The sequence below is a fragment of the Embiotoca jacksoni genome, unplaced genomic scaffold (assembly GCF_022577435.1).
Source record: "Embiotoca jacksoni isolate LCO1_2020_lvr unplaced genomic scaffold, fEmbJac1.0.p SCAF_4, whole genome shotgun sequence".
NCBI lineage: Eukaryota > Metazoa > Chordata > Actinopteri > Embiotocidae > Embiotoca > Embiotoca jacksoni.
The window spans coordinates 19,573,023-19,598,216 of NW_027185392.1; the positions used below are offsets into that span (position 1 = coordinate 19,573,023).

The following is a 25,194-nucleotide window of genomic DNA, read 5'->3' on the forward strand; positions in this document are numbered from 1 at the left end:
ATACATAAATATTTAAAATGAATAGGCTATTTATTTATGAATGATTTTAAAAGGCAGTCTATAGACCTCAGTCGTTACCGAGTAATACCATTACTGTAACTCGTCGCCGCCCCAGTTCACTTCCATCTGTTTGTGAATTGGGGGCGTAATGGTTGTACGCGCGCTCTCTCTCTCTCTCTCTCTCTCTCTCTCTCTCTCTCTCCACTACTAATGCTTTGGCTCTCTCTACAACTCTCAACCTTTGGAACAGCATTACTACAGATAAACTACAGTAAACTTGGTAGCCTTTTTACCTCTCCATAATTCAACATGTCGCTTCAAGCGAGGGCTCTGGTCACTTCCAAGTGGCTGGCGCAGGCTGTGAAGGTCCAGGGGAAAATGCGCATCTTGGACACTTCTTGGTATTTGCCCAAATTGCGGCGTCACGCCAAGAGTGAGTTCAAGAAGAGGCACATCCCAGGTGCGGCTTTCTTTGACTTAGACCAATGCTGTGATAAAACCTCTCCTCTTGACCACATGCTGCCGTCAGAGAAGATTTTTGCAGATTATGTCGGGAATTTGGGAATAGAGAGCGACACGCACGTCGTGGTGTACGACAGCAGCGAGTTCGGCGCGTTCTCGGCGCCCCGTGTGTGGTGGATGTTCCGGGTGTTCGGGCACAGTGCGGTCTCTTTGCTCAACGGGGGGCTCCAGAACTGGGAGCTGGAGGGTCAGCCGGTGAGTGACCAGTACGTTAAACCCACACCGAACGAGTTCAAGGCTTCTCTGAACCGTTCGTGGATAAAAACCTTTGAGGATATCCTGGATAACCTGGACACCAAGAAGTTCCAGGTGGTGGATGCCAGGCCCACAGGCAGGTTCAGAGGACTGGACCCAGAGCCAAGAGACAGTGAGTAGTCTGCCATGAAGTCTTCATGATGTTGATACGGTTCTGTTTCGATTTCTTTGGGAACCAAAACTAAAAGCAGTGGTGCAGTTAGAAGTTATAGGTCCAACGGAGCACACCAGATGACTCAGCCCCCTCTGGACACCCATATACCTGCCGAGCATTGTCGTTCATTGGTGATCAATTAGGTTATAAGACTTTTCAAATAGTGATGCAAATTCTCAGAAAAATCTAAATCCAACTTTAAACGTTGCACATTTGTTGTACTTAATCAGTTGCCGTGTCCTTTATGAAAATGTTGTGATCCTGGCACTTTAATCAACTAAGAACATTCAGCTACCTACAAAATAGTTTTGAAAAAAAAAAAACTGGACATTTTTTTTGTGAACCCTTTTCCAAACAGAAAACTGTAGTTTGAAATCAAATGAAATCTTTATCTAGAAACTTTAACACTCATTCTTATTTTCTGTCAATGCTTTGCAAATGGGTCCTCAGACATGGGGCCTCATATACCTTTGTTCTCTATAGTCTCATAAGGAGGGATGCGCTAATGATGATGGTAGTAATAAAGATGACTGAAGAACTAAGGTCTGTTTCTCCCATCAGTGTTGGGAAAATCAGGTTTTCCAAAAGCCTGTTAAATTATTATTATTATAAAAAAAAAGGTTTAAGTCATCAAAAGGCTTGTTCTATTTTGTTTGACGAACAATCAAAAACAGTGAAAGATGAGCTAAATGAGACGATATAATCTTCACTTACAATGAAAGTCAATATTATATCCTGATCTGGGAAGTAGTAAACAACATGTGTCGTGTCGTGTGAATAATGCAATCATTCATTGGAACTTAAAGGCCGACTGATGCTGTACTTTTGGTGCCTATATTGATATCAATATTAGGGAGTGAAAAAAATTCAGATATTGATTTATCAGCTGCTGGAATTGTGGAATTGTTGGGTTCTTGGCTATACTGTTGTAAGGACTTGATTTGGTGGATATATATATATATATATATATATATATATATTAATAACTTGCGAGATAAGGGATTATAAAGTATTTCCATCAATAATTGAGCTTTTTCTTTGTCATCTTTGTTATTTTTTCAGGGTTGAAATAATGCACACAAAAGATAAATAAGATATTTAACAAACAAATGAATCTACAGAAATTACAATATTTTACCCAAAAACAAAATCGAAACAAAATCATGCCATTCTGTGGCAGTTTGAACTCAGCATGGCACAGGCATACCGTGGAAAAACCATTGTGGTCCGGTGCTTCCTTGTACTGTAGGTTTCAGCAGAGTTTGCTCTGGACAAACATGCAGGCAGCGCACAGCAAGCTGGACCTGAATCACTGAACAACACAAACACGTAAGGAGCGCGAGCAGACCGGACATACTCCCATAACTACACACTACATTTACAGTCTTTGACCCGTATGCTAACACACTCACACACACATACGCACAAACACACACAAACACACACAATGCTGCAGGACAGGAGCAAATAGAGTGAGTCAGCCCATCTTTACAGATAGCAGTCAGTGAGAATAGAAGACAGTGATAATACACCTGTTGTACATATCTTATCTAACACTATTCACTTCTCACACACACACACACACACACACACACACACACACACACACACACACACACACACACACACACACACACACACACTCACATGTTGCTGCATAAATACTGCACATCCACACACAATCACTCAGATAAAGGGAGCTTTGATGTGCTGTTAGGTCTCATCTGCAGGTGAAACTTCATTTGTGAAACTTTGACCTCTGCAGACAAACTGACTGTTGGCACCGAACAGATACATTTTACTGTGCCATGTAAGGTTTAAAGAAGGGTGAGAGAGTATACAATCCCCATTTTCATGAAGAAAAAGTAACAATATTGACTCCCTGTCTTCTTTATTTTGGAGTACAACCGTCCATTTTTGTCTTGGTATCAAACCCATAATACTGTTTTGGTAAGAACGGAAATTTGTCCGTAGTATCAAAAGTAGGTGTTACATGCTTTCTCAGATTTATAGATCAAATAGAAATTTAAAGATTTAAAACACAATATTTAATTTTTGAGAATATTTTATTAACTGTCATAAAGTCAAGTCCTGAAAAAAACGGTATACTCAGGTACAGTGTAGTGATGATAATCTAGAGTAATCTAAAAAACAATACTGAGCCGTACTCACTATGAACAGTGTAGTCAACAGATGACAATTGTCTGTCCCAATAAGTTTGGGTTTCTCAATATCCTGCCAAACGTTGGTAGTCACTCTCTTGCAAATATTTCTTTTTTGAAGGAACAGGAGGAAAAGGTAAAAACTCTGCTGGTCCTTCATGCAGCAACAAGTACACTGTCTATAGTCTTGTCAGTGACATTGTTACTCTGCTAAATGAGTATGTGCCTTTTTTATTTGTCTTTTAACGTGAGACTGACAGCTTGAATCACTGAAGCTGTATGATCTGCTTTTGTCTCTAATCCAGAGTAGTTGATATGGAATGATGTAACACTTCATGTCCGCTGTGACCTCTTGCTCTTCCTGGTACATGCAGTGCTCATAGCTGGAAGATGGGACTGTTACACAAATAATCTCGCTGAGACCACAACACACCGGCTGCGTTCTTTCTTGGCTGCAACTATGTTGGCTTTTCATACATGCCAGTGTAGTACGTTAAATGTTACTAGTAACATTAACATTGGCTTTATTTTAATCAGGTGTCACAGTAAGCTATGGCAGTGTGACAATGAGGTAGCATGCACAATGCCAGGAGCTTAAATCTGAAGGAGCAAAATGAAATTGAACCACTGTTGATTTTATTATCTGTACGTAAGTTTCCCACCATAATGCCCTCCAACTGAAGGGTTGCCCCACCACCAAAATCCTAAGCACAAGACTCATTCTGATCTAAACAGTTAGTTTACAACATTTAAATTATCAGATGCCTCTTTAAAATCCTGTGTGGTGCACATTGACTGTATATAATGCAGCCTCCGGGGCTGAAAAGTGAAGACAATGTGGGTGTGACTTAAAGTGCAGTACCACTGAGCGCCATTAGGGCGGTTCCAAAAACCTCATGCTCCTATAGACTCCCATTCAAAAAGCATCAACTTCTCTTAAAATACAAAATCAAGATCTTTTCCTCAAGTCATTATGGTGTCATTAGCTAAACTTACTTCTTCTGATCAGTGTTCTAGCGGTCCTTCTGAAAACAATTGAATATGTAATTAGTTGTTAGGCCTCAAAGAGCATCATGTTTGGAGGCTTATGTAGTTCGATTGAGATGCCAGTGGTGCAGTCAGGTTTCCAGGCGGGCGTCGTGTCCTTGGGTTCTCAATCAGATCCACCCCTCGCTTCTCCTTCAGAAACAATGGGCGACGCCATAAAGGATTGACACTCGGTGGAGCAGGGCTATTTTCATTGTGCTTAATTTTTTTGTTAACGCCCTGTTCCTATACTTTGCAAATGAATAAATAAGTAATAAATAAGTGTAGCGCAAAAAGGTAGCCTAAATCATAAAAAAAATATTCGTAATATCTTTTCTTCTTTCTGATTGACAGACACAGAACCGGGCCACATCCCCAGCTCCATCAGCGTTCCTTTCCACTCCTTCCTGTCCCCATCGGGTCACTTCCTGCCCAAGGAGCAAATCCAGGCTCAGTTCACCCGGGCAGGCGTGGACCTCAGCCGCCCTATTTGCGTCTTGTGTGGCTCTGCCGTGACTGCGTGCCACGTGGCGCTGGCGGCCCATGAGTGCGGAAACCTGGCGGTGTCGGTGTACGACGGCGGGTGGTCGGAGTGGTACACCCGCGCCGTGCCAGAGCACGTCATCTCTGAAGGCCGAGGGAAGCATTTGTGATTGGTTGGAGACCACAGGAGGTGTGAATGACTGAGAGACTGAACGACACCTGGTCTGGATCATAAATCTCTGCTTATTGTTGGGGAAAGTGCTCGAACCTTTAAAGGACAAGTCTGGCTTCATGCCATGAAGCTACAGCCAGCAGCCGGTTAGCTGAAGACCAGAGCAGAAAGGCATCAGTCAGCCTTACTCTCTTAAAAGTTTAACAAAAGATATATAAAGAGTTTTACTAATGTACCTGTTATATCTCATTTATTTAATATGTGTGCCGACTAAAGGGTTTAACAAGTTCTGGATAGCTGTTTCAGGTCTTTGTGCTAAGCTAAGCTAACTGGTAGCTTCATATGTAGTGCACAGATGTGAGATTGGTATCAATCTTCTCCTCCAACTCTCAGCACAAAAAGCTAAATGAAATTCCTAGACTGACAAACTGTTTAACACCAATGCATAAGTAGGCTACATAAGGAATATCTTTTTCATTCCAAACACTGGTAGATGACTGCAAGTCAACAGTAAATGAACACTGGACTTTTATTTTATTTTTTTTAAATCATTTTTGAACCTGGAGAAGCTTTGTTTACACTTTATGTTGGAATTAAATGGAACTCCAATTTCAGAGTCGGGAGTTTTGCAAATCTCATGTTCTGCATTCGAATATATGTTTGCATATTTCTGGAGAATGTAGGTTTGACGTAAACGACACAAAACTGACCCGAGAGCGCAGTGTTTGGCAAGCTGGTAGAAAAGGTTTGATTGTTGGACTTCTGACTTCTGAGCTGCACAATGCTGATTCGACTGTGACACACACCTGGAGAGTGTTTCCTTACCTTTCAAGATATCCTCCAGTGGAAAAAACAACAACCTTCTATCCAATAAGTAAAGAAACTAAAACAAATTATCAACAATGTTACTTTCACATTTTCTACTGACCCCTCTTATACAGTATGTATATCAGAAACCAAATTGATCCTCCAAATTGTCAATACACTATTTTGAAACATTGTTAATTTTTCAACGGGGATTTAAATGGTACCTTAATGGTTTTAATGTAATCAATCACTGAACATGCTCCCAATATTTCTCTTTCCTTTTTCCTAAAATTAGTTGTTCGTTAAACAATTCAGAATCTGTTGGTCAGTGTTTAGTGTTGAACCATGTTGACCGGTAGACTGGAAACAGAAATGTCTCCTAACCTCCAAATGAGACTTGATTATTGTCTGAAAATCAGACGAATGTTCTTATATTGCATTTAAACCAATAATCAACAACACATTTGGCACCAAAAGCCATTGTGCTGTGGTATTTCTAAAGTATTAACACATGTATTAGTACATTTTTTAAAAAGTGAGCAAGTTTCTGTAAAGACATCAGTAAAGTCAAGTGACTATGACCAACATAACCGCTAATGTCTAACAAAGATGACAACAGTTCACGTGGGATAAGAAATGGAAGTAAAACTTCAAAGTTCCTGTTTTCCTCGTTTCATTTTAAGTGGCATCTTTTTAAGTTAGAGGCCAACTATTCTCTTCTATGGATGTTGTGGCACAACACAGTGATACAAAGAGGAATCGGACAAATTCTTCATCTGTGCTGTTACAGCGTGAAGGAGTGGCATCTCGTCCGACCCAAACTGGTGAGTGTGTTGATCTGATAAAGACATTATATCAGTTATCTCACTGTGAACAGGACATCCACGGGCACAAATGTTGGAGATAACTTACAGGCGCAGCACACACTCTCTTTTATCTCGTTTTATTATTCAGTCCTCGATGATTTAAATTTGTTTATTTAATTCATAATTATAAAATTTGAGAACCGAATGCCATTTTTTTTATGTGCAAGTGAAGATTTTTAGCTGTATGTGTGAATATGGGCAATATAGTCAGGACTTAGTAACCCAAAGTTATACCTCAAGATACATTATACCAACATTATAATAAGGTATTTTTTAACTACAAAATTCAGTAGTGTCTGATTTTATGAGCTCAGTCAAGGTAATATTAAGATGTTTTTTCAGCTTCCACTTGAGGGCATCATCAGAGCGGTTTTTAACCATGACACACCTGTGGTAGCCCCGATGACAGAATTTGAACATTTAACCACAAGCAGTTATAGTTTCTCTGCAACTCCACTGTAGAGAGGCTCTGTTTGCTGTCCTTCCTACAGATATAAAAATGATTTGTCATGAGTACAAAGAGCAGGTTTTAAAGGCTGTCATAGCCTGTAACTTTATTACGATTCTGCCAAACAGATATGTGAGCTGCTGTTGCCAGAACAGAAGTTTTGTTCTCATTTGTTAGTTTTCAAAAAGTTGAAGTTAAACGTCATGTGATGTGATGCTGGGCAGCTTCTGATGTGTTTACACACTGATTTGTTGCTGAATCAAATCTGGAAAGTAAGGGATTCATTAAAATGCTGGGTATCTTGCAGATGAAATAGCTAATTTCATTAGATAGATAGATAGATAGATAGATAGATAGATAGATAGATAGATAGATAGATAGATAGATAGATAGATAGATAGATAGATAGATAGATAGATAGATAGATAGATAGATAGATAGATAGATAGATAGATAGATAGATAGATACCTTTGGAGTTGAGGGCTCTGTGTCCATGCAGCTTACCAGGTGGGACAGAGGGGGGAGGGGGGAAGGCAGCAGAGGTGTTTGGGAGGTGTGGCGGAGACAGATGAGGGTGGTGAACTAAACCTGTTGAAGAAACAGTTTAGTTCATTTGACCTCTCCAGGTTCCCCCTGGTTGTCTCTCTCTCCCCTTGAACCCAGTAATCTCCTTCATACACCTCCACACCTCCCTCACGTTGTTCTGTTGGAGTTTGGCCTCCAGCTTCCTCCTGTAGGAGTCCTTGCACTCTCTCAGCTTCTCCTTCAGGTGGCGCTGCACTCTCCTGAGCTCGTCCCTGTCCCCAGACCTGAAGGCTGCTTTCTTCTTATTAAGAAGAACTTTCAGGTCACTGGTGATCCACGGCTTGTTGTTGGGGGAGCATTTTACAGTCCGGGATGGTACGGTGGTGTGTTCACAGAATTTGATGTATTCTGTGATACAGTCCGTCCTGGTGTTGATGTCCTCCCCATGTGGTCCACACAGCACATCCCAGTCCGTGGACTCAAAGCAGTCCTGCAGGGCATCTTTAGCCTCCTGTGTCCACCTCCTCACAGTCCTGGTGGTTACAGGCTGCCTCTGTACCAGAGGAACATACTTGGGAGTCAGCAGGACCAGGTTGTGGTCAGACCTACCAAGGGGGGGAAGGGCAGTAGTACTGTAAGCATCCATGGCATTAGCATACAGAAGATCCAGGGTTTTATTGTTCCGTGTGGGGCAGTTAACATACTGGTGCAAAGTTGGCAGTACTTTATCCAGACTGGTTAAAGTCTCCAGTAACTGCCAAAAATGCACCGGGATGCTTAGTCTGCAGTTTGGACACAGTGGAGTGGATGGTGTCCACTGCTGCCTCTGCGTCAGCTGATGGAGGAACGTAAACAGCATTAACAATGGCGGACGAGAACTCCCTCGGCAAATAATACGGATGTGAGTGCAGCCATGTCTCAGTGAAACACATGATGCTGCACTCCCGGTATTCCCGCTGGGTCTTTACCAGCGCGCCGAGCTCGTCCGTCTTATTGGTCAACGACCTCATGTTCCCCATCAAAATCGCCGGTACCGATGGTTTACATCTCCTCCTCTTCACCTTCAGCTTAGCTCCAGTAGTAATATTAATTGTAAAAAGTGACAATTTATGGTCAGGGTCTGAAACAAACAATGGCAAGGGACCTGTAAAAGTTTATGCCGGGTTAAAGTGATTGGCCAGTCAGAGTCTATGACCTTTCCGCATTTTAGATGATGTCATCCTTTTCAAGATAGACGTTGCATCATGATTTTCTTAAATACACATGGGATGATGCAAACATATCCTGCTTTAAAGTGTCACCAGTTCTCAGAAACAATGCACTCCTAAAAAATAGTGATGTTACGAGGTGTGCCGACGCTTCGAAGCGTGTGTCGAGTAATGGAGGGGGCGTTTCCTCGAAGCGTGTGTCGAGGCTTGCTTCATTTAGGGGAGGAGCCAAAAATGATGATGTCCGAAGCCTCGCTGCCCGGCTGTACCACGTGACTGCTTCGGGAAGTGGTTCAGGTTTTGCCGGGAGGTTTGATGGCAATATAAACCCCTCAGGCTCCGATCAAAATGTGGGTTGTTGGTGGAGAGTTGCGGTTAGTTGAGCGTTTGGATAGTTTGGAGATTTAGGAGAGAGAGAGAGAGAGAGAGATAGTTTGGATAGCGTTTATTTAGTTGGGAGAGTTTAGAGAGAGAGAGATAATTTGGATAGCGTTTATATAGTTTGGAGAGTTTAGAGAGAGAGAGAGAGATAGTTTGGAGATTTAGGAGAGTGAGGAGAGAAGGATAGGTGATAAGATGGCGCCAGCTAGGAAGAGGATGATTTCCCCTGTGTGGGAACACTTTGATTTAATAACTCCTAATAAGGTAAGCTAAATCTAACTCTATTTCAGACACATTAGGTTTGCTTATCAAGAACTGTATTTTTCACAGTTTCTTATTTTATTCAAAAGTGAGGTGTTTATTGTGCTCCAAGGAGTTGGGGTACACAACCTGCCATATCATATGATACTACCATTTTGGGAAAATTTACACACACAGAATACATTCAAAAAATATTTTATTATGCACATATGTGATAATTTATGTACAGAAATCATTTGGTCATACATTTTTGTAATTCATAGTCATTCCCAACAGCCATAACAGACACAAACATTCAATGCATCACATGTGGTTCAGATACAACTACCTGTGATTATACACTTGGCCAGTAGGTGGTTTCGTGTGCACATGAAGCTTCGAGTAATGAACCCTTTCTCGAACCAATTGGCTGAAGTGGTTCGATGCCTCATGAGGCTTCATCTCACCATCACTACTAAAAAACAAAGGAGGTTTGCGAAAAGAAAGAAGGGTTTAATACTTACAACAACACTGTAGCAAGGTTTGCTACCAGGGTTTCTCCTGGACACAGATGACGCGCTCAGTCGTACATTCAGGTGTAAAATGCCTTTATTTGCCCTGACCACACACCAATGTCTCTGTCCAAACGCTTCCTCCAGCCTCCTTCTCCCTGCTCCCTTTATAGGGGAGAGCTCATCAGCTCACATTCGGCTCAGCTGTGCTCATTACACCTGCCCGGCACCGTTCCCTGAACCACTCCTCTCACTCTCTACCCCCTGCAGCTGAGCTAACCACATCCCGCCACCACAAATACTCAATACAACGATATTCCTGGATGGAAAACAGTCTTGATACTTTGCAGTTTCCCAGACTGGAGAAAACACACTGACAAGGCTGCTCATTAGCCTGGAGGGTGAAGCCATGATGGAGCAGTTAATCTCCATGTCTGTAGAGGACAGGTGGCTGATGGCAGCAGGCAGAAGGAGCTTGGAATTAACACGTGCACAAAAACAAGTTCCATTGTTTTCTTTTGTCACTGTTCCATCTTAATGAGTACATTTCTGCACAATTTTCCATGTATGGACTCCATTTGGGGGCCCATCCTCGCAGATTAAGACCCACCCAGGTAGATGAATTCATTTGGTCGAATTTTACATTAGAAAATGTAAATACGAATAGAGCTATTGACTTCTTCTATTTCTTGGACTCTGACACACTCTGCTCACAATTTTGAGTTTGCCTGTTCGATTTGGCATCCAGAGCTTTTTGTTCCGGCTCCCTTGATTTTTCTCTTATCCATTGTCAGATTGGATTAAAACTCACCTTTTTATGTTTTGTATTTGGATCCTGTTTCTTACTATCATGTATTCAGTAACAGAAGATTGAGGCATGAAATATAGGATCCTCAAGTCACTTCTTACATATAGTAACACTGATTTTTAGAGCCAACAATGAATCGAAACCCATTTTCTGCTGTGCCTGGAGCTGATGCATTAAGTGTAGCCTCTAGTAACATGAATATCAGCAAAAGAGGTTACGGGAAATAACACATTTTGATTCACACTTCTTGAAAGTCTATCCCTCGCATAGGAACACCACATAAACCACAGGTTTGCTGTTTCTCTACTCAGAAACCTATTCGTCACAGAGGCTAGGTCCTGAAATGAGATAGAAAAGTTGTAGAAAAGAAACGAGTGATCAATCAATTTGAATGTAAGGGATAAGAAGCGGTCACGAAAGGGAGAGAGCTGCCCACAAAACACCAGCGGACAGGTAGGTTCTCGTGTGTTAATTCGGTTGACAGCTGCTTTCTGATGTAGATAGTTTAGATAGTGATAGTAGATACATAGTTTTCAGGGTAATGAATGAATGAGTCTGTTGTGGGAAATGAAGCCACAGCAGAGGTGATAATCATGATGAAGAAGATAAAGTTGGGTCTACTTTGAAGACAGTTCACAGGTGGTGCTAGTTTATGTGTCTAAGAAGATGATGACCAGTTGTGGTGGTGATGAGACAGCAACACGTTTATGATACTAAAATGTCAACAGTTTTTTTTTCAAGTTAATAATATTTTATAGTGTAGTTTGACAAATTAATACAAACTCAAGAGCTTACTGACTACTCTTTTTTGTTTCTGAAACTTTCAAACATATTTTCCAATCATCCAACGAAACATAACAATGACAGCAAATTTAAGGTGTTCAGGTTCAGGGCGACAGTTTTAGCAGCATGCTTGAAGTAATGCTTCATTAAACATAAAAAGATTGAAGACTGTCATTTTGAAATTGAGACTCATGACGGACACACTAAGTTTTCATACAAAAAGGAAGAGATAAGATAGGCAAGATAGTAGAGAAATATAAATGCGGGCATGAGTGTGTGTGTGTGTGTGTGTGGGGAGGGGCGGGGAGGGGAGAGAGAGGGGGGGTTAAATGAGAAACATGGTCTACGTGGAAAGGTTGACAGAAAACGGAAGAGCTGTAAACAGTGTGGAGGAGTGATGAGACAGACATGAAGAAACCCACGCTGAACAGGATGTTAAAAAGTCATTTTACTGATCATGAAAAGAACCATTAGCACTTTGCGATATGTCAGCAAGCTAATAACAACAGTGATGAGCATGAGACAGACTGAAATTTTTACCTGCAGTGAAGATGAATGTTTGTAACAAATTTCAATGCAATCAGAATCAGAATCAGAATTGCTTTATTGGCCATGTATGTTGACACATACAAGGAATTTGACTCCGGTTTTAGGTTCACTCTCAGCGTCCAAACAACAAAACAGACAGACATAAGTAGACATATAAAACATAGACATATTTACAGGATAGAAATGAATGAATATATACATATATACACCTAAAACAATGGTGCAATTGCACCTAGTGCAAATGGTGCTGATGCGGTTGGGTGTGGTGTAAAAAGGTCCAGTGATGTAAAACATTTGAAGTGTTTAGCAGAGTGACGGCCTGCGGATAAAAACCGTTCTTGCTTCTGGTGGTCTTGGCGCACAGTGATCTGTAGCGCCTACCAGAGGGGAGGAGCTGGAACAGAGGGTGTCCAGGGTGGGATGGAGCTGCAGAGATGCTACCGGCCCGTTTCCTGACTCTAGATGAGTAGAAGTCCTGAATGGATGGCAGGTCGGCACCGGGGATTTTCTCTGCAGTCCTGACGGTCCGTTGTAGTCTGTTCCTGTCCTGTTTGGTGGTCGAGCCAAACCAGACGGTGACGGAGGTGCAGAGAACAGACTGGATTATGGCTGAGTAGAAGTGGATCAGCAGCTCCTGAGGCAGGTTGAGCTTCCTGAGCTGCCGCAGGAAGTACATCCGTTGCTGGGCTTTCTTGATTATGGAGTTGATGTTGGACTCCAACTTCAGGTTCTGGGAGATTGTGGATCCCAGAAACCTGAAGGTTTCCACAGCAGACACGGTGTTGTTGAGGATGGCGATGGGGGGTAGTGTTGGAGGGTTCCTCCTAAAGTCCACTGTCAATCCATCCAGCAGTTGTCAAGACATAAAACAACCACATTTCAACTTGCTGGTAGCACAACAGTAAAAATTAGAAAATCACTAAAGTCCTACTCTAAACCATGAACATCTGCACCAAAGTAATGTCTTTTTATCAAGCAGATGTTGAATAAATACACTAACAAGCCCACATTATTATCAGTCAGGTGATATGTCCTGATGTTTTTTCATTTTAGTTTCTCCCACATTTAGCCCGGTTGTATCCAGTTGTGAATGAAAGCTATAGCTTTATAATCAAACCATCCATCTTACACAATCCTTGGATTCTGATTAGCTGACAATGTGAAACTTTTGAGATCCTGCTGTTGCTTCTAGTACTGTGCACTGTGCAAATACAAATACAAATATGTAAATATTTACAAATCTGTAAATATTTTCAGGAACCGTATTCTTGTTAGAGGCTGTGATCTCAGAAGCATCTACAGCAGTCGACCTATAGTCAAGAAAAATGTAGTGCAAGGAAGGAAGATCAGACTTACTGGTTAGTGTTTTTTTTTTTCTTATTGGAAACAAAAGTAGCTTTCTGGGAAGAGAAGCAGGGTTAGAAAGTGGTTGGTGTGTGTGTTTAGTGTATGTAGATTGTGGGAGATTTTTTTTTGCTTCTGTTTGTGAAACTGAGAAGAAAGAGAGTGAGAGGAAGGAAACAGAAAGGGGTGTCAACTTTTTTTTATTTTGCTGTTGGACTAGATTAGGGGAAGTCCAAATGTCAGAAGAAGACACATTTAAAGAGAAAAAAAACACACCTCGGTAAAACAGGCTGGAAGGAGGTACACCATCGTGATAGTGTTTGACAAAGTGAGACTGGAACGAGTTCTTGATGAAAGTGCTGCTTCCCCTTTACGATTGTTTCACCGACGAGTGGTTAATCATGTTATCTGACCAACTGAACTGAGTCACTCAAACCTCCACTTGTGTGAAGTCCTTTTAATCGGGAAAGTCTCTGGACTGTCCATCATGACAGAGAATTGTGTCATCAGTTTCATGACATCAGATTTGATACAAAGAGTCTTGTGTATTAAAAAAAACTCCTGACTAAAGTTAGCACCATGTAGTCCTTTTATTTAAAGCAGACATTTTCATGTCATAGCAGGAAAAGCACCGTCTATTCTTGATGACATACATCCCACCTCGTGGAGGTAAATGTTGCTGAAATTTGTTTAACTTGTGCTTTTCCCGCTTTGATAAAAGCTGCGTATTATTTAACTGATACTGAGTTTAAACATTTTGACATTTGGAGAAGCAGCTGCAGTACAGTGGTGTGAATTTAATACCATGATTGTAAGAGGATCTATTCAGTTCAGCTTCCCCTTTCTCACCAAGTTACAACTTCTTTGAACAACAGTACAAAACATATACAACTGCCAGAGACAGTAAACTAAATATCTCATGTTATCTATCAACTTACTGATTACTAACACATTTGTTTGTTCCCTGTAATTCTCACAATTTTCCTGCACCCTTCATGGTCAGATTAACTGCACATAAATGAATAGAGATGATAGTCTGCTATCTGATTAATGATGTTTTAAGAACTGGCGGTGTTGTTAACAGGAAGTGCACCTGTCAGAATAATGGAACATTTGAGTTCTCAGAAAAACACCTTTTTTAAACCTCAAAAACAGGTGACCGGAGAGACAGCAAGAACTGTGCTTTCCACTGTGTACAGAAATGAAACACAAGCTTTAGTTATTAAATGTAGAGTCAGATTCTTTCAAAAATAAAAAAACTGTTTTTATTTAACGACTAAAAATCCTTCATTTAAATGAAATCAAATTGTGGTTTGACCACCCTTTGCATTTAAAACAGTACCAGTTCATGTAGGTTCACTGGATTTTGTTTATAGAATTGTTTAACGTGCAAAGAAACAGATCAGAGTTTAAATGTAGCAGTTAAAAATAAAAATATATTTACTCGTTGCAGAAATTTGAGTTCTGTTTTGCTAGTTCTGACACACAAACATCCATCCATCCTTTATCAATACCCACTTTATCCTGAACAGGGTCACGCACTCATTCACACCTCAGGGCAATTTGTAGAATCACCAATTAACCTGACATGCATGTTTTTGGATGGTGGGAGGAAGCCGGAGTACCCGGAGAGAAGCCACGTAGGCACACGGAGAACATGTAAACTCCACACAGAAAGTGTGCATTTTCCATTCGTCTCTGTTCCTGTGTGGCAGGTCAATACGGCCTTGTTGTGGTATCTTCTTCATTGGAGCAACTACTGCTCACTGAAGAGCCAGAGAGTCGAGGTCCAGCTCAACACCGAAAAGCCCCTTGTTGTGGGAGGGTCAGGGTTAGTATTAGAATTAATCTTAAAGATAGGTTAAGGACATATTGATAGTGAAACAACTGGGGCTGTGTGTCAGTATTTTATCCAAGCAAAACGTTTGCAGTTGAAACGTTGGCATTTCCCGTACCGTCAACTCTTTGAAAGTCAAACCAAGTGAGGTTTGTTTCCTCTTTGACATTTTAAGCTACATTTAGTCAGATAACATGTAGAACCTGTGTCAGCTTAAATGTTCAGCACATCCACTGAACTAACTCGTGATGACTGAAAGTTCATCACAATGGACACCCTGTAAATTACATTGTATTGATTAAAGGCTCAGTATGAAGGATTTAGAGAGATCTATTGGCAGAAATAGAATATATATAACTATGGTTTTATTCGTATATAATCAACTGAAACTATGAATTGGTATATTTTGAGCTATTTATATCTAAGGGGTCCTCTTCTGCCACAAACCAAATACTCTAGACCAGACTCTAGAGAAGGCCTTCCCATTTTCCGCGAGTTTCACAGCAGTTGCAGATTGTTTGGAAGGTTTTTTTTTAGGTATCCGCAAACTCATTTCTAGATGCCACTAATTCCACACTGCTCATTTAAAGATAGAAAATTGAATTCAAATGCTGTACATGCATTTTTATTGTACTATTTAAAAAAAACAAGCAATACTTTCAAAGCAAAAGCATTAAATTATACTTGTGCAGGTAAACAGAAAATAGTTAGCCATATTTTTGAGACCACCTTCAAAAATGTTTTCAAAGGGTCTTGTTTTTCAATTAGACCTCCTGTATTTTCCACACTGCTTATGATGCTGCAGAGTCAGGTTAGGTACCTCCTTGAATATATTATGTGATGCATGATAATCTAAACATCTGTGGATGACCTCTACATTAGACAAGTGTCTAAAACATTTGTTTGCATGCTATTGAAAAGGAAAATTTACTGAATTACTATCTAAAAATAGTCCTTGTATTGTGCAAAGTGAGAGTTGTATTCGGGGCTGTAGGTGTTTGTGGGTCTGTTTGCAATGGACTATGAAAACCACATACCACAAATGGTACCTGAAACACACACACACACACACACACACACTAAGATTCAGAATTAGACATCATACTGTGACAAGCATCTTTGCCATCACTGTGGAGTCCCTCAGCACAAACAACAACACTTTTGGTCACAGTTCACGAAGGTGTTTATTTCTCACATCACCCCTATCTCACAGGCCAGTGTCAAGTCTGCGGTCACACGTCACACGTCTGGTCTGCAGCCAGCCTGTTGCTCAGTCTCTCCAGGAGTGTGATCTGTCTGGTGTCCTGCTACTTGGTTTTAAGATGGAAGAGAGGGACAATCAGTGATTGACTGCAGCTGGGGCTAATTAAGCTTCTTCCAGGCACCGTTCCCTGAACCACTACCCCAATCAGTCCCTCCTGCAGCTGAACCAAACCATGCCCAGCCACCCCACATATGTCATATTAGACATCATACAGTGCATGTTTATGATGTGAGCAGTATAAAATCATGTTACAGACTGGGGAATCAGCAGGGAAGTAAAGAACCATAAAACATGAACCTGTACGGAGGATAAAAACTAGCATCAACAGTGATGCAGCCACATATCCACATTGTGGGCTTTTAGTTCTTTCCATGCTGGTAGCTTCTAGTTATAGAGACAGGTGCACATCAAGTTGGCTATTTCTATTGTCCCCATCTGTCAAAGGAAAATAGGAGGGACAGGAAACTGATTTGAGGTGCAAACTTTCTTCACCACAAAACCGTTAAAGGTGAAACTCAATATTTTCATTCCTTCAGTGTTTGTTCAGAAATGGGGCAGATTCAAATCGAGAGACGACTGATAAGATTCATCCTGATTAGTGATTGATTTTCTTCGTAAAGACCTTCCAAGAGTTCAAACATTATCTTCTGTCTTATCTCTTCAGGGGTGGCAGCTGATATACGAGAGGAACATCATGATGCTCTTTCACCGAACATCAGAGGGAAAAAATTCAGCAATGCGAAGCAGATCCTGTGCAGGTAAGATACTTAAGTTCATGTTTCGTGTTTGTTTTTAAGATGAAGTCTTTTAATGTGTAAGAAGTATAAAGGTGGTATATCACAAACAGTGTGTCATCTAAGAGAGGAACCACTGCTCTGTTTAAACGCAGGCTTATTTTCCTTAATGTTTATCAGAAATTTGTTGTTTAATTTCATCAGAAGTCATTTAGTCTGTTGAGCTCAATACTCACATCTAATGAAACTGTCTGAGATTCGTTAACAACTAAATTATTCACGTACCTGGGCTCACTTTAGTTGTACAAATACAAAAAAAAAAAAATGAAATTTTGTTTTATTTACATTCTAAAACCCATAGCATACTATAAAATAACTGTAATTCAGAAGTTAAAATTCAGTGTAATTTCAAAACAAGTTAAAAAGAGTTAAAAAGTCAGCTAGTTTAAACAGCTCCTTCAGTTCAGACTGCTGCACCCTCAGTGCAGGAAAGAGCGCTACCGAAAACCTAAAAATCTAAACCTAAAAAAAGGACCTACTACAAAATTAAAAAGAGTTCAACACCAGGTTGCCTGCCACCAGGAGGGGAGTCGGGGTCTGGTTGTTTCTTCTGGCTCAGCCACCCATCCTCTCCAGAGTTCCTCCAACCACTATTGACACCGCCACTGCAAAACACTGCTCCTAAGCCTCATGTTATTCTTTAGATCTAAACAAGGTGACTTTAAGGTTCTATTGAGCTTTAAAAGTTGTTGCTGTTCTCAAACAGCCACTGAAATGATAAAGAGATAAAAAATAAAAAAAATAAAAAAAATAAAAAAAAATTGGATGAATATCCTGACCTTTGAAACCTGATTTATTTGGGAAATTTCACATGAAGTATCACATTATCACTACATCACATTGGGTATTTTGGTTTTGTGAAAAAAAAAACGCAACACAAAAAACCGAAGCAGGATGTGAAACATTTCCATTTCTGTTTTTTCCATGATGTGGTGGTGTCACGTGTTTTTCTTGCTGTGTTTTTGGCGAGGGTTAATTCTGGTTTGGGTGTGTGACCAGATACAGGAATAAAGTCTGTCAAATAGGACACAGTGAAGAAGCGAAGCAGTGTACAGTATTTAATCCTTTCACCACTTATAAACTGCTGTATCTCTCTATCTGTGCAGGATGAGAAGAAGGAGCTGTGAATTACACCCTGAAGCAAGTACAACCTCCAAATCTCCCCGTAGTCCCTGTAGTCTGAGATCTCCCAAAAAAAGAATACAGATGAAACGATAAATGGAGAGAAATCGGAAAACTCCTCCCCTGTTTCTTCTGCTTCTTCTGCTTCAAGTCTGCACCACCAGAACTTCTGAGTGCCCCAGCCTTCCTGATAAAAGTTAGTCATTTTTTACCTTCATTTATATTCCATAATTCATTTTAAAACCTGTTGTTACATGCGACTAATCCCAAAAGAATCAAAACATTCTAAAAAGCGTCAAACTTTCAATTCTGTCTCATCTCTATTATTGCTCACAGATCTCACCTGCTACAATGACTTCAGTCAAAACATCACCTGCGTGTGGAACAGCACATATGTGTTTGATGGCCCGGACGCTGAGTGTTCAATACACGCCACTTACCCGTAAGGATCGCTGTCACATGAAAACAGTTTTTTATTGGCACTCAAATAACATCATGTGCAGCACAATGAATTGAACAGGAACATCTTTTTTTCTTTCCAATTAAAGTCGTCTCTATAGCGCTTCCTGTAACCTGAAGCCTGTTGACATCTCCAGACCAGACCTACAGAAGTGCCTCCTGACCTTTGAAATGAGCGACATTGTGAGTGTGTAACCAAACATTTCTGTTACTGTCGTGCTTGTTTGTGAAAGAACTGTTTCATATCTGCACATATCAAATAAATCCTTTAACTTTTAACGAATAATTCAGTGGCTTTCTTGACGAAAGTTAGATGAGAAGCTACTCTTTGATAAGAGAGATAAAAGAGAGGGTATCAGCATAACTCTTAAAATGAGCAGAATTGTTCTTTGAGCAATCTTCGCTTTTATTTATGAGGATTTTATGTAAATATCTGTTATCTCATTATGAAATAAAAGACTGTCATTCTATCTGAGGTTTTGTGGAAAGCACTGATCAGCTTTTAACTGCTGAACAAAAACCTCCTGACCTACTTGAATATAGATCTTTTATTTTGCATTGCTTTAAAAATATTTTCCAATAACTTTACTTTTCTCAATGTTTCCCCAGTTTTTGCCCCATCATGAGTTGTCCATTAACCTGAGCTGTAACCCAGTGAAGCAAGGTGTGATCATTTCCTACAAGCCAGTTTGTCATGGTGAGTAATCAATAATATATCACACTGCCTCTTTGTGACTTATCCTTGTGAGCCATTCACAGTGACCTAAAACAATCTGTGTGTCTTTGATCTTCCAGTTAAGCTGAATCCTCCAGGAAAGCCAGATATCAACTTTACCTCCGTTTCCTGGTTCTCCCAAGTCACCGAGAGTTACCAAATCTCCCATTACAGCTCAGAACTGCAGTGGAAACAACAGAATCAGTTATGGGATGTATGTATACGTTTTGTGTTTTGCGTGTAATACACCCTTCAGTCCACGAGACAATACTGTGACAATGTTAAGTTTTGACTCACCTCAGCGTGAAAAGTAAGATGCCTCACGTTACGTATGTGACACAAGTTACTTAAGTTAAATACACTCTTTGTTCTTCTTCACATGACAACTTCTGTCACATCACCTCCATCTTCAACCCAGGTCATACAAGCATGTACTTTTCACTCCGAGGCGAGGCATAACGTGACACTAACAAGGTCTCCTCTAGCGGATGAAAGGGTGTATTACATGTACATGTATTACCCTGGTTAGTATGTGAATGTGTGTAAGTGGGTAGATGAGTGGGGAGAGTGAACGTTAAACAATTTTAGATATTTGATCTGCCTTGTGGTTGTTTGAAACTGAAGCAAAAGTGCCTGAACTCCTGTGAAAGTCAGCCTGTTAAACATCCACACTTTTATTTCTTCTTTATCAGGATCCTTCTATGCAAAAACAACAAACACTAGTGACTGAGTGTACGTTGGAATGCGAGACAAAGTTGGAGGAAGATTCACTGATACAAGGCGAAACGTACGAGGCACGTGTTCGTGTTCGTGTGCAAGAAGATGGTTTCAAGGGAACCTGGAGCGACTGGAGCCCCACTGCATCATGGGAGTCACCTGTAGGAAGAACAAAAGCTCCATCAGGTAGGTTACATGTGGCCAAATATGATCAAAACTGATTGGTTTAACAAATTCAGTCAGTGGACAACATCTTACCAAAGTCACGAATGTCTGCCTTTACTCCTGCTGAGATTGCTCTGTCTTGAATTTCTAGCAATGAAACAAGTAATACATTGGTAAAGGCCCAGAAGTTTATTAGCTTTTTCTGATTACTCATCAGTTTATTTTCACATTTTTACTGAGCTGATGCTGTCAGCACAGAAATGGTCCCACAGAATCATGTGGGCAAATAGGACTAAATAGGACTACAAATGATACTTGCCACACTTGGTCTGTTGAAGTATTTAGCTATCTGCTCTCAACACAGACATGGTGTGCTCCAGATCTGGGTATTCAGTTTCTTAAAATGGTATTGTGCATCAGAATAAGTGCATGAAAATCACGGATGAACACAGATCTCCCAACATCTTTACAGCAGGATAAATACACTACATGCTTAACTCGGAGCTGATGGGACTGGCTCTGTCCTGTGCTTCTCAGGTATTGCTGTGGGAGTTCTGCACATGATCTTAGCAGGTGTGGCAGTGTCTGCCTTGCTACTGACTGTCGTCTTCTTAAGAGCTGACAAAACCACCTGGTGAGTAGACACAGCCACAAAAGACTTTTACAAAATATTGCATTGTTATATAATTAGAGAATATATATTTTGTCTGACAAGTCTGGTTTTAAGATGATGTCATTCTGTTTTTTGTTTTTTTTAGGGTTTACATGGTAAAGAAGATTAAAGGTCCACCAATACCAAACCCAGCCAACTCCTTCCTGCGGAATGGACATTTACAGGTGAGCTTCTTTAACAATTGTATTTTCTATTTAAAGTTTTGCAATAATTTCTTTCTTAAAAATAAATGTTTACTGTGAAAACGGTGTAAAACCAAGATTGTGTAATGTATTAAAACTGCATTCTTTTCTATTTTTGGTCACTTGGTGGCCGACACAACACTGATGTAATACGAGGGTGGGTCAAAAAAGTTCTGAGACTGTTCCTGTTGCACAGTGATGCGTATGGAAGCACTAACTTTCATAAGTGAGTGTTCAAAGTGAAGTTGCTTGATGAGCATCAGCACCTGTGTTACTCATGTTTTTGTGATGACTCATGCGTACGCATTTGCGATTTCCCCATGGAACTAAAACTAGAGGAGAGACAGACAAAGATGCGTCAGGTCAGGAGAGTGACCGGGTTGGCTTTCTGCAGCATTTGTGTGGTATACTGCAGTCATCCTAGAGTCAGACTGTCAACACAGAGTTCTACTGTGACGTTGTGAACTGTGAAGTGACAGCACATGGATTCTTCAACATGGCCACGCACTCACTCACAGTGTGTTAAACATGCACGTTACTTTACAAAAAAATTGATTTGCACTCTTCGCTCAAGTCCATGGTGAAATCAGAAATGCACACAAACCAGTGGTGACAAAAAATGTGAGTAACTCAGGTGCTGATGTTGCTCAACTGACGTATTGTTGAATACTTACTCACTGAGGTTTTATCTTCCCCCTGCTCCATGCACTTTACTGTAGTGCACCACATTTACAAAGGAACAGAAACAGTCTCAAATCTTTTTGAAGCTGCCCTGCAGAGGAGTGACATAGATCACTGCTGGGGGGAACATTGCTGGACACCTCTCTTTGAGTGTGCATGTATTTGCTCCTTCTAGCAAGAACAAATGTCCGATGTGTTTGATTTTGAACCAAGCCTTTGAGTAATTTTTCCAACATCAACCCTGGCGAATCGTAAAAAGCAGCTGTCTGTTATTAAGCCTTTTTCATAAAAAAACAGATGCCTGATAAAAACAAGGTTGATGATATGCGTTTGGCTGTAAACAATTTTTTTTATATAAAACTATAATTAGCGCAGCTTTGAAAAACACCAAACAGTTTTTTTCAGAAGAGGCTAAGCATAACTTTTCACAAAACAGCAGGATGTGGGTTGTTAAATCAGACAGACAAAATTACTCATCGATCATATGAGGAACTGATGACCTTTAAAATTCAAAAGGTTCAAATAAAGACAAAAATACCATAAACACTGTATTTTACCCATTTACAGAATTACCTTCATATCCTTAACATTTGACCCTTTATCCTTCAGAGTTGGTGGCGTCCACACTTCACCAGTGAATCATTTCATTCCTTCTTGAAACCAGTGGACATCGTCTCTGTAGAGGTAACCTCCTCTGTGGATGTCATCACTCCCTTCAGGCCAGATGCAAAGATGTTTCGAAACAACGGCAGCCACCAGTCCAAAAACTCCTGTTTCTCCAACCCGAGTTACTCTGAGCTTTGTACTGATCCTGTTTCCTCGCTCACTGCTGGAAATCTGGAGCCCTGTGTCATTGATGCGCCTTACGGGCCTGTTGGTTGTCAAGATGCAGGACAAAACACAGAACAGGTGTGCGATGTAATGAGAGGGAAAGAAATGGAGATCTTACAGCTGCTTTCCAAAGGCGGCAGCAACAGTGAGGCAATGCAGGTCATTTCAGACTATGAGAAGTGTGGGAAGCTCCAGGTCGAGCGCTTCAGGCTCCTGAGTCTAGATTCAGGCATGTGCACCTGCGAAGAAGTCAGTCAAGAGAGCATGGAGGCAGACAGCATCAATGTGACTGACAGCCGTGATGAAGGGCCTGAAGACGAGGAAGAGAGGGAGGGAGGTTTTGGGGGGAAAGTCCATTTTCAGATGCTATTTGGAAGCAGTGGAGGCACTTCTGAGTCTATTCAGCTTTGTTCCGATTACGAGCAAGTCCCGAAGCTGCAGGCTGACAGTCCAGAGCTTCCCAGCCTGGATGCAGGTGTTAGCAGCGGGGGCGAGGAGCAGGTGAGTCAGGAGGAGAGTAGGGCCGGTGGCGATTGGGCCTCTGAATGTACCCGCTTCCCTTTTCCTCCTTGTCCTTCCAGTGCCTTGCAATGCTCCTTGCTCTCTTCGCAACAAATGCCTTTAAACTTGCTGCCTCTGCCAAATCATATACTTGAGAGGGTTTCTCTGATGTCAACTGGCAGGTCAGTGGAGCCCTCTGGTGATGGCTACATGCCAGTGAGACAGGAACAGAGCTAACACACAGTAGTATGCAGCATGGATTTAGTACAACACATGCTTGTTGATTGTTGTCAGGGAAATGTAAGCAATCATTTGTTATATTCTGACAGAGGGGGTTGTTTTAAAGAATATATGTCCAGAGACTCCACATTAGTGTGGTATGCAACCGGTGACACTTACTATAACAATAATAAGATGATTACTGATGTTGAAAAATGTACTGACCTGTGAAATGAAATTAGTCTTCTCTCAGGTTTTATGGTGTGTTGCAATTTGTTCATTTAGCTCAGCTTTAGTTTTTACACTGACCATCATGAAGGTATCCAGCGAGTATTTGGGCCACATTGAGGAAAACAAATTATAAGGGAAGAAGAATTTGAAGACTTTTGTATTTGAAAAATGTAGTAAAAATGTTGAAAATAAAGTCCAATTGTTAAAAATAAAGTCAGAATTTTAAGAATAAAGTTGAAGGTTTTAGCTTCTATGTTGCACTGATACTGAAAGTTCAACTTTATTCTCAACATTTTGACTTTATTCTCAAAATGCAAAATAATAACAATACAAACGGACTGCCTCTCTTTCTTCCTTCATGCAACCCTGACGATATGCTGTTGTAATGTTGTTTTTAGCTTTGAAACGTTTGAAAATTTGTTTACATTTAGCATTTCTTACCAAAACTGCACTATTACTGCACCAAATGCCCGAGCTGTTGATTGCCTCTGCAATTCAATTCAATTCAACTTTATTTACATTGCGCCAAATCACAGCACAGGTTATTTATTGGCACTTAACACATTAAAGTCCTTACAGCAAGACTTTACAACATTATACAGAGAAACCCAACAATTCAACAATTCCCACATAAGCTAGGAGGGAAAAAAATATGAGATATGAGTGTATAGAGAGTGAAAGAGTGAGAGGAAAGAACCTCAGCACATAAAAAAGGTCCCCAGCAGCCTCGGCCTATAACAGCATAACTGCAGGATGGTTCAGGGCCACCAGAGCAAGCCATAACTAAGCTTTATCAAAAAGAAACGTTTTGAGTCTCACCTTAAAGCTGGAGAGGGTTTCTGCCCCCCGAACACAAACTAGGAGCTGGTTCCTGGTTCTCTGAAGTCAGTAGAAGAGTATTAAATGTGCTTTTGGCTCATATGTTTGTGTTCTGTGCTGGTGAAACAGGACGTTTAAACAATAATCACCTGCTCATCAGAACAATCTGAAGCGCTGGTCAAAAACTCCACCAAAGGAGTTTAATGGCATTTTCTGTTTCACGTGAAAAACAACATATATGTCTGATTTATCTTTGAATGGCAGCTATATTAAATTGTAAAGATGTTGGTGACATCTGTAAAAAATAATGTTTAAGATTCTTTATTGCTTATTTCATTTATTTATCTGACAAATACATATACTGTTGTAATCCTACTGGTTTGGATATTGTTGTCACTATGCTTTGCACAATGATGTAATTGAAAAAAATAAATATTCTTTTCAATGAACTAAATGCGGTGAAATTATCTATAAAACAAAAGGATATTTTATTATGATATTTTATATGGTGTAACTGCCCGACACAAATGGTTTATACCTCTGAGTTGTACCCCAGACTTCTCAGACTGCAGAACATCGTTGTCACTTCCCTGCAGACAAAACATCATTCCTCTTTTCCCATATGTGCATTTTCCATTCGTCTCTGTTCCTGTGTGGCAGGTCAATACGGCCTTGTTGTGGCATCTTCTTCATTTGGAGCAACTACTGCTCACTGAAGAGCCAGAGAGTCGAGGTCCA

The 25,194-nt window shown here is 40.6% G+C and overlaps 2 protein-coding genes across 2 annotated transcripts; both read left to right on the plus strand.

Moving 5' to 3' along the window:
• Positions 1–173: 173 nt before the first annotated feature.
• LOC138209564 (3-mercaptopyruvate sulfurtransferase-like) lies at positions 174–5,388 on the plus strand. The gene is made up of 2 exons (XM_069168236.1): positions 174–889; positions 4,474–5,388. The coding sequence occupies exons 1-2, from the start codon at positions 310–312 to the stop codon at positions 4,770–4,772; spliced, it is 879 nt and encodes a 292-aa protein (XP_069024337.1). The 5' UTR covers positions 174–309; the 3' UTR covers positions 4,773–5,388.
• A 5,578-nt stretch (positions 5,389–10,966) lies between these two features.
• On the plus strand, positions 10,967–24,888 carry LOC138209618 (interleukin-21 receptor-like). Its single transcript, XM_069168307.1, has 11 exons — positions 10,967–11,023; positions 17,021–17,105; positions 18,248–18,459; positions 18,600–18,705; positions 18,812–18,905; positions 19,332–19,419; positions 19,518–19,651; positions 20,130–20,340; positions 20,857–20,953; positions 21,078–21,156; positions 22,465–24,888. Exons 3-11 carry the CDS (start codon positions 18,360–18,362, stop codon positions 23,422–23,424), a joined length of 1,869 nt encoding a protein of 622 aa, XP_069024408.1. The 5' UTR covers positions 10,967–11,023; positions 17,021–17,105; positions 18,248–18,359; the 3' UTR covers positions 23,425–24,888.
• The last annotated feature ends 306 nt before the right edge of the window (positions 24,889–25,194 follow it).

What these genes read in the sequence shown, in the direction of transcription:
- LOC138209564 (XM_069168236.1), top strand. Translation starts at nt 310, where the DNA reads ATGTCGCTTCAAGCGAGGGCTCTGGTCACTTCCAAGTGGCTGGCGCAG. An exon ending in GGACCCAGAGCCAAGAGACA is followed by an intron (nt 890 to 4,473) that starts GTGAGTAGTCTG and finishes TCTGATTGACAG; the next exon opens with ACACAGAACCGGGCCACATC.
- LOC138209618 (XM_069168307.1), top strand. Translation starts at nt 18,360, where the DNA reads ATGGAGAGAAATCGGAAAACTCCTCCCCTGTTTCTTCTGCTTCTTCTG. An exon ending in CCCCAGCCTTCCTGATAAAA is followed by an intron (nt 18,460 to 18,599) that starts GTTAGTCATTTT and finishes TATTGCTCACAG; the next exon opens with ATCTCACCTGCTACAATGAC. An exon ending in AACAGAATCAGTTATGGGAT is followed by an intron (nt 19,652 to 20,129) that starts GTATGTATACGT and finishes CTTCTTTATCAG; the next exon opens with GATCCTTCTATGCAAAAACA.